The sequence below is a fragment of the Chrysemys picta genome, chromosome 12, assembly GCF_011386835.1.
Source record: "Chrysemys picta bellii isolate R12L10 chromosome 12, ASM1138683v2, whole genome shotgun sequence".
NCBI lineage: Eukaryota > Metazoa > Chordata > Testudines > Emydidae > Chrysemys > Chrysemys picta.
This window is the reverse complement of record NC_088802.1, coordinates 3,304,927-3,319,813: the sequence shown is the minus strand read 5'-3', so window position 1 is coordinate 3,319,813 and position 14,887 is coordinate 3,304,927. Positions and strand designations below refer to the sequence as shown.

The 14,887-nt window shown below is 64.0% G+C and overlaps 1 protein-coding gene across 3 annotated transcripts in view; it reads right to left on the bottom strand.

Moving 5' to 3' along the window:
• Positions 1-1,491: 1,491 nt before the first annotated feature.
• Positions 1,492-14,887, bottom strand: part of LOC101937371 (mediator of DNA damage checkpoint protein 1-like) — a 22,179-nt gene continuing 8,783 nt past the window's right edge. Inside the window, exons 2-16 of one of the 3 annotated variants that reach the window (XM_065563111.1) lie at positions 14,108-14,237; positions 13,387-13,839; positions 12,153-12,231; positions 9,463-11,201; positions 8,502-8,597; positions 8,178-8,246; positions 7,854-7,898; positions 7,030-7,482; positions 6,536-6,636; positions 5,802-6,425; positions 5,269-5,382; positions 3,618-3,800; positions 3,356-3,481; positions 2,672-2,782; positions 1,492-1,856 (exon numbers count right to left, since the gene is read on the bottom strand). In XM_065563111.1, coding sequence (XP_065419183.1) covers positions 1,596-1,856; positions 2,672-2,782; positions 3,356-3,481; positions 3,618-3,800; positions 5,269-5,382; positions 5,802-6,425; positions 6,536-6,636; positions 7,030-7,482; positions 7,854-7,898; positions 8,178-8,246; positions 8,502-8,597; positions 9,463-11,201; positions 12,153-12,231; positions 13,387-13,839; positions 14,108-14,234 — 4,581 coding nt within the window. In that variant the 5' untranslated portion in view covers positions 14,235-14,237 and the 3' untranslated portion in view covers positions 1,492-1,595. Of the gene's footprint in view, positions 1,857-2,671; positions 2,783-3,291; positions 3,482-3,617; positions 3,801-5,268; positions 5,383-5,801; positions 6,426-6,535; positions 6,637-7,029; positions 7,483-7,853; positions 7,899-8,177; positions 8,247-8,501; positions 8,598-9,462; positions 11,202-12,152; positions 12,232-13,386; positions 13,840-14,107; positions 14,238-14,887 lie in introns of all 3 variants that reach the window. The other 2 variants (XR_010591800.1, XM_065563112.1) reach the window with 2 other exon arrangements.

Genomic DNA, 14,887 nt, shown 5'->3' with positions numbered 1-14,887 from the left:
CGCACACACTTAATTGGAATGGGGATGAGCAACACATCTCGAAGAACAACAGTTACACAGGTGAGTAACCGTCTTTTACTGACCTTCCCCACTACATGGATCTGATCCTCGTCTTTCAACCCTGCTCATGCCGGCACTGTTCCCACACAAACACCTGTGTGGAAATGTGACCTCACCGCTGGTGCGTCTCCCCATGGCCAAGCATGGCATAGCCACTCTCTCCTCTCTGGTGCCCCCTCCTGGCTGGGCATGGCATAATGGTTCTCCCCTCTCCGGCGCCCCCTGCTGACAATCACTTTAGTCTCTTCTTGCAACTCGGCCCTTCAGCCAGGTCAGGCTTTAGTCACACCACAAAACCCAGCGTCTTTCCAGCTGGCCGTCGCCCCATGGTCCTTCCCCCCTTGCAGGGCTTTGAACCATCCTTATCCTCCTATGTCCAGGGGAGCCTCACACCCCCTTTCCCGGGCTGGCTGGGGGACCCAGGCCCATCCTCTGTCCTGGGCTCCAGTAACGGGCCCAACCCATTTACCCTTCTTGCGAGCTCAGCTGTGAACTGTGAGTGAAAGTCACAAAAACGTCCTCAGCCCCCGGCAACACTGACGGGAAGCAGACGAAAGGGAAACAGAAAAACGAAATGAGTCCAAAGCGAACGCGCCTCCAGCCAGAACGCACAGGCTGGGCAGGGATCACGCCTGGCAGCCAAGAGGAACTGAGGACTGAAAATTAATAAACCAAACTTGGTGCGTGGGAAATTAGCTGAAATTGGGAGACAGAATAACGAGGGGATGAGCTGCTCTGCCCCCCACTCCCTCTTGGGGTCCTTAAAGAAAATGGCTGAGAGGGAAAAACTGGTTTCTGGAGCATCACCATCGGGGCTGCTCCCCCCCACACCTCCTGGGACCCTGGGGCCTTCGGCCTCCTGACCACTTGAGTCATAACTGAGGCCTACAGAGCCAACGTGGGGTGTGAATGGGCAGGACAGAAGGGGGGGGGGTTAAATCTAGTGCTAGCCTGACTTCCCCCCCGGCCCGAGCCACCCGGGCACCACAGGCAGTGCAAGGTGCAGGACAGAACAATCAGTCACAACAGCACCCTGCTTCTGAACACACTCTGGTGACGTCAATGCAACAGCAGGGGACGGGCCCCGTGCCCCATTCCCCGCTCCCGAGCCAGCCAGTCCTCACCCTGGGGCCAGATGGGAGCTGGCGCACCCTAGATGGGACAGGCCCCGTGCCCCATTCCCCGCCCCCCTGAGCCAGCCAGTCCTCACCCTGGGGCCAGATGGGAGCTGGCGCACCCTAGATGGGACAGGCCCCGTGCCCCATTCCCTGCCCCACTGAGCCAGCCAGTCCTCACCCTGGGGCCAGATGGGAGCTGGCGCACCCTAGATGGGACAGGCCCCGTGCCCCATTCCCTGCCCCCCTGAGCCAGCCAGTCCCTGCCCTGGGCCCAGAAGGGAGCCGGTGCCTCCCAGAGGAAAAAGGCCCCATATTAGCCGCATTATTTTTATTTCAAAATGACTTTATTGCTGCTAGAAAAGCGGGGTATTTACAGGGTTAAGGCTTGTGGGTCCAAGGTCAAGGCCTGTTGACCCCTCAGCGCCGCCTCTTGGCAGACCTGGGTGGGGCGGGGGCAGGACCCGACGCCCCCTTCCTCTTGCTCGCCCGGGTGGCAGGGGCAGTGGCGCTGGGCGGGGGCGGGGCAGGCGTCCCGTCCAGGCGGTAGGTGGCCAGGTCGACAGCCTGCTGGAGGATGCCCGTCAGGATGAACTCGGTGCTGGCGACGGGCAGCCGGGCGCTCAGGGCGGGTCGGCAGCGGGGCAGGTCTTCGGGGCAGGAGATGATGATGCGCTTGTCCTGAAAGGGTTAAATCCTGCTCACGCCCAACCCCCAGCACCCGCCTGTGTGCCCCTCCCTTCCCCACAGTCCCCTCCCTCCCGTCCCGCAGCCCCTCCCCCCTCACTCCAGCCTCGTCCCGCAGCCCCTCCCCCACTCCAGCCTCGCAGTCCCCCCTTCCTTCCATCACTCCTGCCCCACAGCCCCCCTCCCCGTGCCCCTCACTCCCGCCTCGCAGCCCCCCTTCCGTCACTGCCGCCTGCAGCCCTCCTCCCCCCCACACCTCCCTCTGTGCCCCTCACTTCCGTCACTCCTGCCCCACAGCCGTCCTCCCCCTGCACCCCTCAAACCCCCTGCAGAGCCCTGTGCCCCTCACTCCCGTCCCGCAGCCCCCCCTTCCGTCACTCCTGCCCCACAGCCGTCCTCCCCCTGCACCCCTCAATCCCCCTGCAGAGCCCTGTGCCCCTCACTCCCGTCCCGCAGCCCCCCCTTCCGTCACTCCTGCCCCACAGCCGTCCTCCCCCTGCACCCCTCAATCCCCCTGCAGACCCTTGTGCCCCTCACTCCCATCCCGCAGCCCCCCCTTCCGTCACTCCTGCCCCACAGCCGTCCTCCCCCTGCACCCCTCAATCCCCCTGCAGACCCTTGTGCCCCTCACTCCCATCCCGCAGCCCCCCTTCCTTCTGTCACTGCTGCCCCGCAGCCCCTTCTGTCACTGCTGCCCCGCAGCCCCCTTCCCCCTGCGCCCCTCACTTCCTCCCCTCCTCCCTCCACCCCTCACTGCCGCCCCGCAGCCCCTCTCCCAGCTCTGCCGGTGCCCCTCACTCCCCCCTCACCTTGTATGTCCGAGGCATGTGGGGCAGGAAGACCCCCCCGCTGCACTGGATAATGTCCTTCATGTGCTCGGGCTCCGGCTTGACGTTGGGGGTGACGTGGATCTCGTAGCCCTGGGGGAGGGGGGCAAGGCTGTGACTGACCCATCCCCTGCTGAGGGAAGGGGCGGAGCCTGTGGAAGGGGCGGAGCCAGTGAGGGGCAGGGGAGGCAGCTAAGCCCAGGGACCATGTGTCCACAGCTGAGACCTCGAAGGCGAGGCGCTCGTGACAGCGCCACCTGCAGGCGGCATCCTGCACAGATGGGTCCACCTGGGTGCTTAAGGCATGAGTGTGTGGGGAGGATCAGTCTGGACGCACCTGCAGCTGCCCCGCCCCTCACCCCCCAGTGTGGTGGATGGTGGGGAGGTGATTGGTGGGGGGGTGAGTGGGTTCAGAGGGTCTCACCTGCGACGGGCCAGTGGGGGGGTGGATGCTGGGGGGAGCCAGTGGGGTTTAGCCTGCAGCTGGGCCCCCCTGCGTGGTGAACAGTGTGGGGGAGCAGGGGTCTCAACAGCAGGGCCCCCCGGCATGGTGCAGTGGGGTGTCAGTGGGGTCAGAGGGGTGGACGGGGGGGGGGTCTCACCTGCAGCAGGGCCCCCTGAGCGGTGCCAGGAGAGTCAGAGGGGTGGATGGGGGGGGGGTCTCACCTGCAGCAGGGCCCCCCTGCGCGCTCGCTGCAGCGACTGGGCGAGGCTGAAGTGGAAGTTTCGCTCCTGCTCCGCGTCCCGCACCAGAAAGCCGCTGGGCGACAGGAAGCAGGCGCTGCGCCCACTCTGGGGGAGGGGAACGGGGGGGCAGCGTCACCTGGGGCAGCCCCCCAATGTCGCTTCCTCCCCGCCATCGCCCCAATCACTCCCTCCACCCTGCCCCCCCTCACACACACACCCTGCCCCTTCCCCCCGGCGGTACCTTGTCCAGCCAGTCCAGCGTGACGATGGGCACCCCGCGGGCCAGGGCGCACAGGAACTTCACCGTGCGGCGCACCCGGTCCGTCACCAGGTGGGTGCAGTCGAAGACGGACCGGGCCAGCGCCCCGCCCAGCGCCGAGACCACCCGCTCACCCGCCTCGTCAATCACCCCCGTGAACAGCACCTGGGGGAGGGGAGCACAGTCAGCATGGACCAGCCCATCCCCGCCCCTCGGAACCAGGGTGGCTTGGTATAGTCCCTTCCCCACCCCGCCCAGGGGCAGGCTAACTTGGTATGACCCCTCCCCACCACCAGGGGCAGGGCTGTTTGGTACGGTCCCCTCACTCACACGCGCACACACACACACACACACACACACACACCCACCCCTGGGCAGGGTAACTTGGTACGACCCCTCCCACCCCAACTCCCGGGGGTGGGGTGGGAGGGCTGTTTGGTACAGGTTCCTCATCCCCTCCCCACAGCAAGGCACCATGGTAAAGTCCTCTCCTACCCCACCCTTGTGGCTTGGTACATTCCCATTAGGACTGTTAAAGTTTGGGGTACAGCCGCCCCCCACACCCTAACTTGGTACAGCCTGACCACCCACTTCCACTCCAGAGCAGTTGCACCATATTCAGCAGCCGTGCGAGGACCTGAGGGGCCGTGTCCTGCCCCACGTCGGCCCCAGCAGTTAGCACAGGGCAGGGGGCCTCTGGACTCTGAACAAACAGCCCAACGGAAACCCCGAGTGTTGAGGGGAGCTAAAAATAAAGCGTTGAGGGGAATTGCTGGCCACAGCAACAACCGACCACCAGGGTGTCATGGCAGCGAATTGACACACACAACAGGTACACGAGCTACAGCCGCAGACAGCACATCACAAGAGCACCACGGCCACAAATTAACCTCCTCAGGGGTTCTCACGACACATTTTTGGTGGCCTGCAACCCTTGCTGGTGGCCACTCTGCCCATTTTTCCTAAAACGCTTAATTAACATTAGGAAAAACAAATAAATATGCACCAAACATCCCCATCCCGGTCATTGATTCATGCAGGATTTTTTCCTGACTCAATAATAAAAATAACGTAGAGTTGCCTCTATTCTTTACTGGACCAACACAAAATAGAAACACAAATAAGGTGCTTTGCACTTTTTGGAGGAGGGTGGGGGGGGGGTGTTTTTGGTTTGTTAGCTAGTGGTCTCCTGCTGTGAGAAGTGACACTTGTTGTTACTATCACTGTTCACAATCTCCCAGCGAGCTGCTAAGTCTGCTGTGAAATGTGATATTAACGAACTGACGAATATCACTTTTCCCAGCAGATTTGTTGCGACAAATTAAACCCTGGAGGCCATGGGAAGGGGTGGGGAGCTGGGGGGGACGGAGCCCGAAGCCCCAGGGCTGAAGTCTGAGCCCACCGCCTCTGAGAAGGTGGAGAACTCTGTGTGTCCCCCCGGAGGGGGGCAGATTATATATAATCTATAGATGGCTCTACACAGTCTCTGTCGTCCCCACTATGCTCCCTTCTCCGAGCCAGGATAGAACCCAGAGCTGGGAGATACTTGGGGTGGGGTGGGAGTTGGCACCCCCTAGAGGGGAAGGGCCCCCGTGTCCCACCCTCCCCACCCCCCAGTCCTGGGCTCTCTTACCCTGGGGGAGGCCGTACCGCCGGCTGCCCCCTGGGATCGGCGAGGGGCCCTGGCCCGCAGCCCCTCCACCTTGTTCTCCGTGCTCTGGCGGCGCAATGGGGGGACCGGCGCCTCCTGCAGGGGGAATGGGGTGAGTGAGACTCACTTATAGCCCCCCCCATCCTGCCCACCACACCCACCCCAAGGAGATCTCCCCACCAACCCCTTGACAGACCCCACCCCCCAGCGACTTAGATCACCCCCATAGTCCCACCCCCCAGCAGGAGAGGCCCTGCCCCTCGAGTCCACCCCAGCAATGGACTTCCCCCTCCCTATCAGGCTTCGCCCCCAGAAAATTACACCCCGCCCATTTTGCAAACAACCCTAGCCAATCTGTACTCCCTGTCCCCTGGTACCAGACCCCACCCATAGCATATTAGGCCCCGCCGCCCAGTGGCCAGGCCCCATCCATAGCAACTGAGGGGTGGGACCTGACCCTTGAGTGGGGACTTTCTCCCAGCCCTGCCAGTCCTGCCCAGTGGCCTGTTACACACCTGCCTCTTTCTGGCGTCGCTCCCAGCATCCTCTTGGGCCGCAGCACCGCCCGCTTGTCCCTCGCCTCGTGCTGGAGGCGGATCCGGGGTGGCCGCCCCTCTCCGCTTGCCTCGGGCCTCCCTGGCTGGCTCTGCAGCCCCCCTCCTCCTGGAGGCCGGCTCCTGGGACCGTCGGGCTCGGCCCTGCGACACCTCCGGCTCTGCTCCCCCCGAACCCCTCATGGGCTCGTCGGCTGGGGACGGTTCCGTGCCTGCAGCCCCCCGAGATCTCCGGGCCCGGCCTGGAGCCCCCTGGCTCGAGGCCTCTGGCTCCGTGGGGGGGTCCTGAGTCCGCACCGCCCTCCTGGGCCTCTTCACAGGGCCGGGCTGCTCCGCCTCCTCGACACTCCCCGGCTCCGGCGCCTCCATGTACACGGCCGGGCTGCAGAGCTGGCGCCGGCCCCTACGCTGGGGGGCGGCCGGGGTGGGCTGGCTGGGCTCTCTGGACCCCACGGCCTTCTCCGCCCCACCTCGCTGGCTCCGCCTCTCCAGGGCAGGGGCTGGCGGTGGGGGAGCAGGAACCGAAGCAGATCGCAGGCTTCGGCGCCTCACAGAGGTGGAGGGACTGGGATGAGCCTCTGGGACCTGGGGGAGGCGGGGGTGGGGGGAGAGAGAGAAAGAGATTGTGGGGCTGGGATCCAGGATTCCTGGGTTCTGTCCCCGGCTCTGAAGAGTGGGCGCCAGCCCCTGCTCACCTTCCCAGCATCCTCAGGCCGTGCCCCCGCGGGGTGGGGCCCAGCCCCCGTGACCTCGACAGCCGCTGGGGTCGCCCGTCTCTCCGCAGCCTCCGGGCCACCTGGAGAAGAGGATGAATTAATTCCATTCAGCTACTGCAATTCCCTTCATTGCCACTAGATGTCGCTGCCCGCCAAGACACATCATGTGACTGCCAGCAACACCCCCCCTCCTTGCAAAAGGTGTCACTTGCACACACACACAGTGTCACCCACACACACAGTGTCTCACACACACACAGTGTCTCACACAGAGCACCACTACTCCAGGTGTGTCTCGCACACATCCACACACAGAGAGCACGGTCGCACTGGACATGTCGCACACACACAGCACCGGGCATGTCGCCCCAGGCGTGTCACACACACATTCACACACAGAGAGCACGGTCGCACTGGACATGTCGCACACACACAGCACGGGGCATGTCGCCCCAGGCGTGTCACACACTCACCCTGCCCTCTCAGGCGCTGCCCAGAGCTGCTGCCCCCGGGCTCCGCTCCTGCCCACCCGCCCTCGCCCTGCAGCGCCAGGGCTGGCCTGCGGGGAGCGCTCAGCACTAGGCGCACGGGCTGGGATTCCTCCTCCTCCGGCGGCTCCCTCCCGGCGCCCCCTGCTGGCAGTGCCCCGCCAGGGGGCTCTGACTCCTCCTTGGGGCTGAGGGGAGCAACTGCGGGGTCCTGGGTGCCAAGCAGCAGCCCCCCAGAGGCCGGGGCGGGTACGGCGGGCTCAGACAGGGCTCCCCCTGGTGGCGGGGGGCGGGGCAGCAGCTGGGTGTCCTCCTCGGGGATGAAGGGCTGGGTGGGCTGGTCCGAGTGGAGCCCGGGGTCCTCGCAGAACGACTGAGTCGCCTCCACAACGTACAGATCCTCGTCCGAGTCCTCCTCCTTCTCTGAAGAGGTGCAGACTGAGGGTGGGGAGGAGAGAGGGGAAGAAGATGAGGATAGAACCCAGGAGTCCTGGCTCCCAGCCCCCCCGCTCTAACCACTAGACCACAGTCCCCTCCCAGAGCCGGGGAGAGAACCCAGGAGTCCTGGCTCCCAGCCCCCTGCTCTAATCACTCCAGTCAGCACTGGGTGGCTCGGCCCAGTTTGGCACGGAGGTGGGGAGACCAGTCAGGGCGGCAGCTCTCGCGCTTCCCGGAATCCTTAGCAACCCCTCCTCCACCACCCCACCGTGAAATCCAAGATGGCGGCTCTAGACAGGTCTCCTCTCTGCCCCCCCCAAGCCCCCGTTCCCTGAGCGCCGCAACCCCAGCGAGGGGCCCGTTGTGCTCACCTGGAGGGTGCAGGGCTGGGCCAGCAGGGGGCGACATCACGGACCCTGCGAAGGGATCAGAGTGACAGCAGGAATTGGTGGGGGAAGGGTGACTGCCTGAGGCCCCGCCCCCAAGGGTCACTGACTCCACCCTGTCTGAGGCCCCACCCCCGGGGGGGTCACTAACTCTGCCCCTCTGGTGAACAATACATACATTGGTGAGTTCTCAGCCCAGTAGGGCCATGGAAACGGAGCTGCCTTGTCTGGCCACCAGAGGGAGCCACCCCCGGGAGGAGACACTGAGGGGGGCTGTGATCATGGGGGCTGGATTTCCCCCCAACTCACCTTTTGCAGGCAGGGGCGATCTGAAGACAAACGTCTGGGTGGCTTCCTCCTCTAGGCCGCTCCCTGAATCTGTGGAAAGAGGAATTACCCAGGATCCTTCACAGCTCACGGCCACACAACCCCACAGATCGCCTGCCCAGAGGGAGGGACTAATTCTAGGTCATGGAGGGAAACTGAGGCACAGAAAGGGGAAGGGACATGCCAGAGGTCACACAGCAAGATGGAGCTAGATACAGAACCCAGGAGTCCTGGCTCCCCCCTCCAGCTCTAACCGCTAGACCCCACTCCCCTCCCAGAGCCAGAGATGGAACCCAGGAGTCCCACCTGCTGCCGCGGGGGTTCTGGCGGCCTCTGCCCCCGAGGACGGGGTCTCCTCAACCAGGTAGCACTGCGTGGCCTGCAGGGCAAAATCAGCGTCATCTGGGAAGGGGAAGGAGAGCGGAAACTCCAGGTGAAACCGACGCGCCTGATCCCATCCCAGCATGCAGGGCAGGGCGCTCACCCATAGGGATCCGGACAATGGGGCAGGGAACAGGACCCAGGCATCCGGGATGGCAGTGCAGGGCGCTCACCCATAGGGATCCGGACAATGGGGCAGGGAACAGGACCCAGGCATCCGGGATGGCAGTGCAGGGCGCTCACCCCTAGGAAGCCGGACACCGGGGCAGGGAACGGGACCCAGGCATCCGGGATGGCAGTGCAGGGTGCTCACCCCTAGGAAGCCGGACACCGGGGCAGGGAACGGGACCCAGGCGTCCGGGATGGCAGTGCAGGGTGCTCACCCCTAGGAAGCCGGACACCGGGGCAGGGAACGGGACCCAGGCGTCCGGGATGGCAGTGCAGGGCGCTCACCCCTAGGAAGCCGGACACCGGGGCAGGGAACGGGACCCAGGCGTCCGGGATGGCAGGGCAGGGCGCTCACCCCTAGGAAGCCGGACACCGGGGCAGGGAACGGGACCCAGGCGTCCGGGATGGCAGCGCAGGGCGCTCACCCCTAGGAAGCCGGACACCGGGGCAGGGAACGGGACCCAGGCGTCCGGGATGGCAGCGCAGGGCGCTCACCCCTAGGAAGCCGGACACCGGGGCAGGGAACGGGACCCAGGCGTCCGGGATGGCAGCGCAGGGCGCTCACCCCTAGGAAGCCGGACACCGGGGCAGGGAACGGGACCCAGGCGTCCGGGATGGCAGTGCAGGGTGCTCACCCCTAGGAAGCCGGACACCGGGGCAGGGAACGGGACCCAGGCATCCGGGACAAGAGTGCAGGGCCTGTCTCCCCCAGATTTACCCTCCACATCCGTCTCGCTGTCGTCTCCAGGCTGGGCTGGTCCCCACGCTGGCTCCTTGTTCCCCTCGGTGTCCATCAACTTGGTCTCTGGGCTGACATGGGACTGGGGAGCAGGTGGCTCCTCCCCACCCGCCTGGGCTGGGCCCCCGACAGGACCTGGCTCCTGCTCGAACTCTACCCCGGGAGCCCCCTCCACATCTGTGTCGCTGTCTCCACTGGCTGTAGGCAAGTGGAGCGTCTGTTGGCCAACATCTGGATTCTCCTCCACATCTGTATCGCTGTCCCCAGTGGCAACAGGCAAAGGGTTGCTTTGTCGTCCAACATCTGATTTCTCCTCAGCCTCCTCCACATCTGTATCGTCACCTGCCTCCACGGTGGGCTGATGGCTCCTCTGTACAACATCTGGATTCCCCATGGAGTCTTCCACATCTGTATCGCTGTCCTCATTTTCTACAGGCCGATGGCCCTTAGGATGCACATCTGGTTTCCCCATTGTCCCCATCACATCTGTATCTCTGTCTCCAGGGAGAGCATGTTGATGCTTCGTTACAACATCTGGATTCTTTGCCTCCTCTTCCTCCACATCTGTATCACTGCCCACATCAACAGCAAGGGGATGGCTCTTTGCTGTGACAACATCTGGATTTCTATCAGATTCCTCCACATCTGTATCACTGTCCCCAGGGGCAGCAAGCTCATTGTTCGTTTGTCGCACATCTGGTTTTCCCACCACCCGTACCACATCTGCATCTCCGCCCCCTGGGGAAACAAGTTGATGGTTGTTCTGTACAACCACTGGAGTCTCTGCTTTCTCCTCCTCCACATCTGTATCACTGCCCACCTCAATGGCGGGCTGATGGCTCTTCTGTACAACATCTGGATTCTCTGCAACCTCCTCCACATCTGTATCGCTCTCCCCATTTTTGGCAGAGTGATGGCTCTTAGGATGCACATCTGGATTCTCCACTCCCCTCTCCACATCTGTCTCTCTGCCCCTAGGGACAGTATGTCGATGGTTCTTCTGCACATCTAGATTATTTGCTGCCTCCTCCTCCACATCTGTATCACTGTCCACCTCAATGCTGGGCTGATGGCTCGTTGGACCCACATCTGGATTCACACCAACCCCCTCCACATCTGTATCGCTGTCCCCAGGGGCAGCACGCTGGCTCTTCATTCCTTGCAGTACATCTGGATTCTCCAGTGGTGCCTCCACATCTGTATCGCTGTCCCCATTTCCAGCAAGCTGATGGTCCTTTGGATGCACATCTGGATTCTGTGCTGCTTCCTCCTCCACATCTGTATCACTGCCCATCTCAATGGCAGGTGGGTGGCACTTTGGATCCACAACATCTAGATTCTCCACAGCCTCCTCCTCATCTGTATCGCTGTCCCCCAAGAGAGCAGGTCCATGGTTCTTCTGCACAACATCTGGATGCTGTACCTCCTCCTCCACATCTGTAACGCTGCCCACCGCAGCAGGGCAACCGTTCCCCAGGCCCCTGACAGCTGCTCCCGGCCCCGTGCCCGAGGCGATGCCCATGTGGCCAGGCCCCTTGACCAAGTGGCAGGCGGCCAGCGCAGGCTCCGGGTCCGTCCCAACCACCCCTGTGGCCCTGGGCTGCTCGGTACCCAGGGCAGCGACTCCGTTCTCCGGCGGGCCGGGGGACCGCTCGCTGCCGTAGCTCAGGCGCAGGGAGGGACAGGGGGCATCAGGGATCTCACCACCTTCCTCGTCGCTGGGAGGCAGAGAACAGCGGGGGGTCAGAACCCACCGGAACCTACCGAGTCAGCACTACTGAGTCCCCTGCCCCTCAGAACAGCACCCCCTTCTGAGCCCCCCTGTGCTCCCCACCGAACCTCCTGCCCCACAGTATAGCGCTCTCTCCCGAGCCCCCTGCAGTGCTCCCATTGAACCCCACCCCACAGCACCCCCTTCTGAGCCCCTCTGTGCTCCCTACTGAACTACACGCCCCTCAGCACAGCACCCCCGACAGGGACCCTCACGGCAACCCCTACCGAGCCCCTCACCTGCCAGCACAGCTCCCCCCACTCAACCCCCTGCCCCACAGCACAGCACTTCCACCGAGCCCCCCGCAGCGCCCCCCACTGAACTCCCCGCCCCAGAGCACAGCGCCCCCACCGAGTCCTCCCCACGCACCCCCCCAATCCCCCAGCAGCACCCCCCACTGAACCCCCGCCCCACAGCACCTCATACCGAGCCCCCTGTGCTCCCTACCAACCCCCCCCCCTTGAGCGCAGCACCCCTCCACCGAGCCCTCCCTGCGCTCCCTACCGAGCCCTCGCCCCGCAAGTGTCCCCCCACTGAACCTCCGCCATGCAGCACCCCCTACCGAGCCCCCCGCGGTCCCTACCGAGCACCCTGCGCCCCAGTACAGCACCCTCTACTGAGTCCTCCACCCAGCAACCCCCCGAGCCTCCCGCCTCACAGCACACCCTACTGACCCCCCTGCCCCACAGCACAGCGCCCCCTACTGAGCCCGCCCCAGGGCACTGCTCCCGCTACCCAGCCCCTGCAGCACAGCGCTGCACTGGGATCAGCACTGACTGCCGGAGGAGAGCGCCTCCTGCCCCGCTCCCTGCAGCACATCCCGCCTCGCTCTAACCACTAGACCCTGCTCCCCTCCCAGAGCCGGAGTCGTGGCTCCCCCTGCTAGGCCCGTCTCTACCTTTCCGGCACCACGGTTGCGCCCGGGGAGGAGACGGCTGCGTCGGAACGGACGCCAGTGTCAGAAGAGGAGTCAGAGCCTGGTGGACAAGATGGACACAGGGTGTTAACGTGGAATCTAGGCCTGTGTCTCCCCCACCCGCAGAATGGGGGCATAGCCTGCCTCCTGGTTTGTTATCGTAGGGTCTACCATAATATCGTAGGGTGCCTGGCGCTGTCAGTAACCAGAGGGGTAGCCCACACATGGAATTCCCGACCCTCATCCCTCCCAACCCCAATTTGTTATCGTAGGGTCTACTGTAGTACAGAGGGATAGACGAGGCAAACAAAACCAGGAGTCCTGACTCCCAACCCCCTCCCCTGCTCCAGTGACTAGCCCTGACTCCATAGGAACAGAACCCAGGAACGCTCGCCCACTAACACTGGTTTGTTATTGTAGGGTATATATAGCCAGGGGAGTGGGGGCAGGGGAGGGGAAGAGTGCCTCAACAGAATCTCCCACTACCCAACTCATGCCCCCACGTGGCTACTGTTATTGTAGGGTCTATAATAATATCATAAGGTACCCTAGTGCCACGATTGTGTGTAACCTTGCGGGAAGAGGGAGTCCATACAGACTCAGTCCCAACCCCTCAACTTTTGAATCCCACACTCATGCCATGCCTGGTTTGTTATTATAGGGCCTACCATAATATCATAGGGAGGTGTTGCCAGGGCTGTGCCTAATCTGTGTGGAAGTGGGAACCCAAATATAGACTCACTCCCAGACCCCTGCGTGCAGACCGTGGCTAGTTTGGTATTGTAGGGCCTACCATAATATTATAGGGTTGCCCTAGTGCCAAGACTGTGGAAGAGGGAGGAGTCCAGACACAGAATCATGCCCAGTCCCCCACACTCATGCCATGGCTGGTTTGTTATTGTAGGGTCTACCACAATACCATAGGGTCCCTTCACACCAGGGATCTGTGTGAACTTGAGGACAGGAGCCCAGACATAGAATCACTGGCAGCCCTGCCTCACCCCAGCCCCACTTGTGCCATGCCTGGTTTCTTACTGTAGGGCCTACCATAACATCATGGGGTTGCCCTAATAATGCAATAGCTGGATGTAATTTAGGTGGAAGCTGGAGCCCAAACAAAAACACAAACCAGCAACAGTATATGCGTGGGGTTGCTGGTTTGTTATTGTAGGGTCTACAATAACATTACAGGCCCATCCCCACAATCCCCACTCACCATTGCTCCCTGGCAGGTGCAGGAGCCTTCCTCTGCCCTGCAGCTCCTCCTCATCCTCAGAGTCCCTGGCCAGCAGGGGCCCATAGCCCATCCTCTTGCTGGGCACAGGGGTCTCCTCAATGGCCAGGGTGTTGGGAGCCCGGGGCTGGGTGGGTGGCACCTCCAGAGAGTCCTCGGGGTCGGCGCCCCCCGGTGGCAGCAGGAAGTACTGGCAGCCCACGTCCCCAAACATGAGGGTGTCTCCATCCTCCAGGCTGTAGCGGACGTGGGGCAGCAGGACACCGCGCTGGCGCCGGGTCCGGTTCAGGCTGCCCCGGTCGTAGAGCAGGTGGGGCCCGCCTGGCGCTGGGACCTCGATCACTGCGTGGGCCTTGGAGACCGAGGGGGCCGGCAGGCAGACCCGGCAGCTCGGCAGCCGCCCCACCACGTTCTCCCCGGGGTAGATCCAGAAATCTGGGGGGGAGAGAACCCAGGAGTCCTGATGCCCAGGCTGAGCCAGTAGAGTCCACTCCCCTCCCGGAGCCGGGGACAGAACCCAGGAGTCCTGGCTCCAACCACCCTCAACCACTAGCCTCCCAGAGCCAGGGAGAGAACCCAGGGACACCACCATCGAGGGCCATCAGACCACCGGTGTCTCCCCACCATCCCACAGGACAGCGGGTGAAATCTCCAGGGGCGGGTGGCTCGGGCCGGCCCCAGCCCCCTGCCCAGCACCACTGACCTTGCTCCGGCCCATATTTGCTGCTGAGCAGGTGCAGCCGCCCCACGGGCCGAGGCGCTTCCCCGTCGGCCTCTCCCCCGGGGGGGTCCGCGTCCTCCTCCCACTCCAGCAGCTGGGTCTGTTCCATGGCCTGTGGGGCAACGGTCACAGGGTGAGTGACGGGGACACCCACCCCCAGTGCCCCTCACTCCCCCCCACTACCCCTCCCTCCTTCCTCCCCTCACGGCCCCCCAGCCCCGCCCCCTCACTCCCCTGTCAGCCCCGCCCCCACTGCCCCTCACTCCCCCCTCCCTTCCCCCACTGCCCCTCACTCCCCCCTCCCCCCCACTACCCCTCACTCCTCCCTCCCCTCACTGCCCCCCAGCCCCGCCCCCTCACTCCCCTGTCAGCCCCGCCCCCACTGCCCCTCACTCCCCCCTCTCCCTTCCGCCCCACTGCCCCTCCCCTCACTGCCCCCCAGCCCCGCCCCCTCACTCCCTGTCAGCCCCGCCCCCACTGCCCCTCACTCCCCGCCCTCCCTTCCCCCCCACTGCCCCTCACTCTCCCAGCCCCGCCCCCTCACTCCCCCCTCCCTTCCCTCCCACTGCACCCCACTCCCCCCGCCCCTCACTGCCCCCCAGCCCCGCCCCCTCACTCCCCTGTCAGCCCCGCCCCCAGTGCCCCTCACTCCCGACCCGCAGCCCCGTCAGCCCACCCCAGCCCCCCTCACTTCCCCAGCCCCGCCCCCTGTCAGCCCCGTGCTCCCCATTTCCCCCCGACCCCTGTCAGATCCGCCCCCCC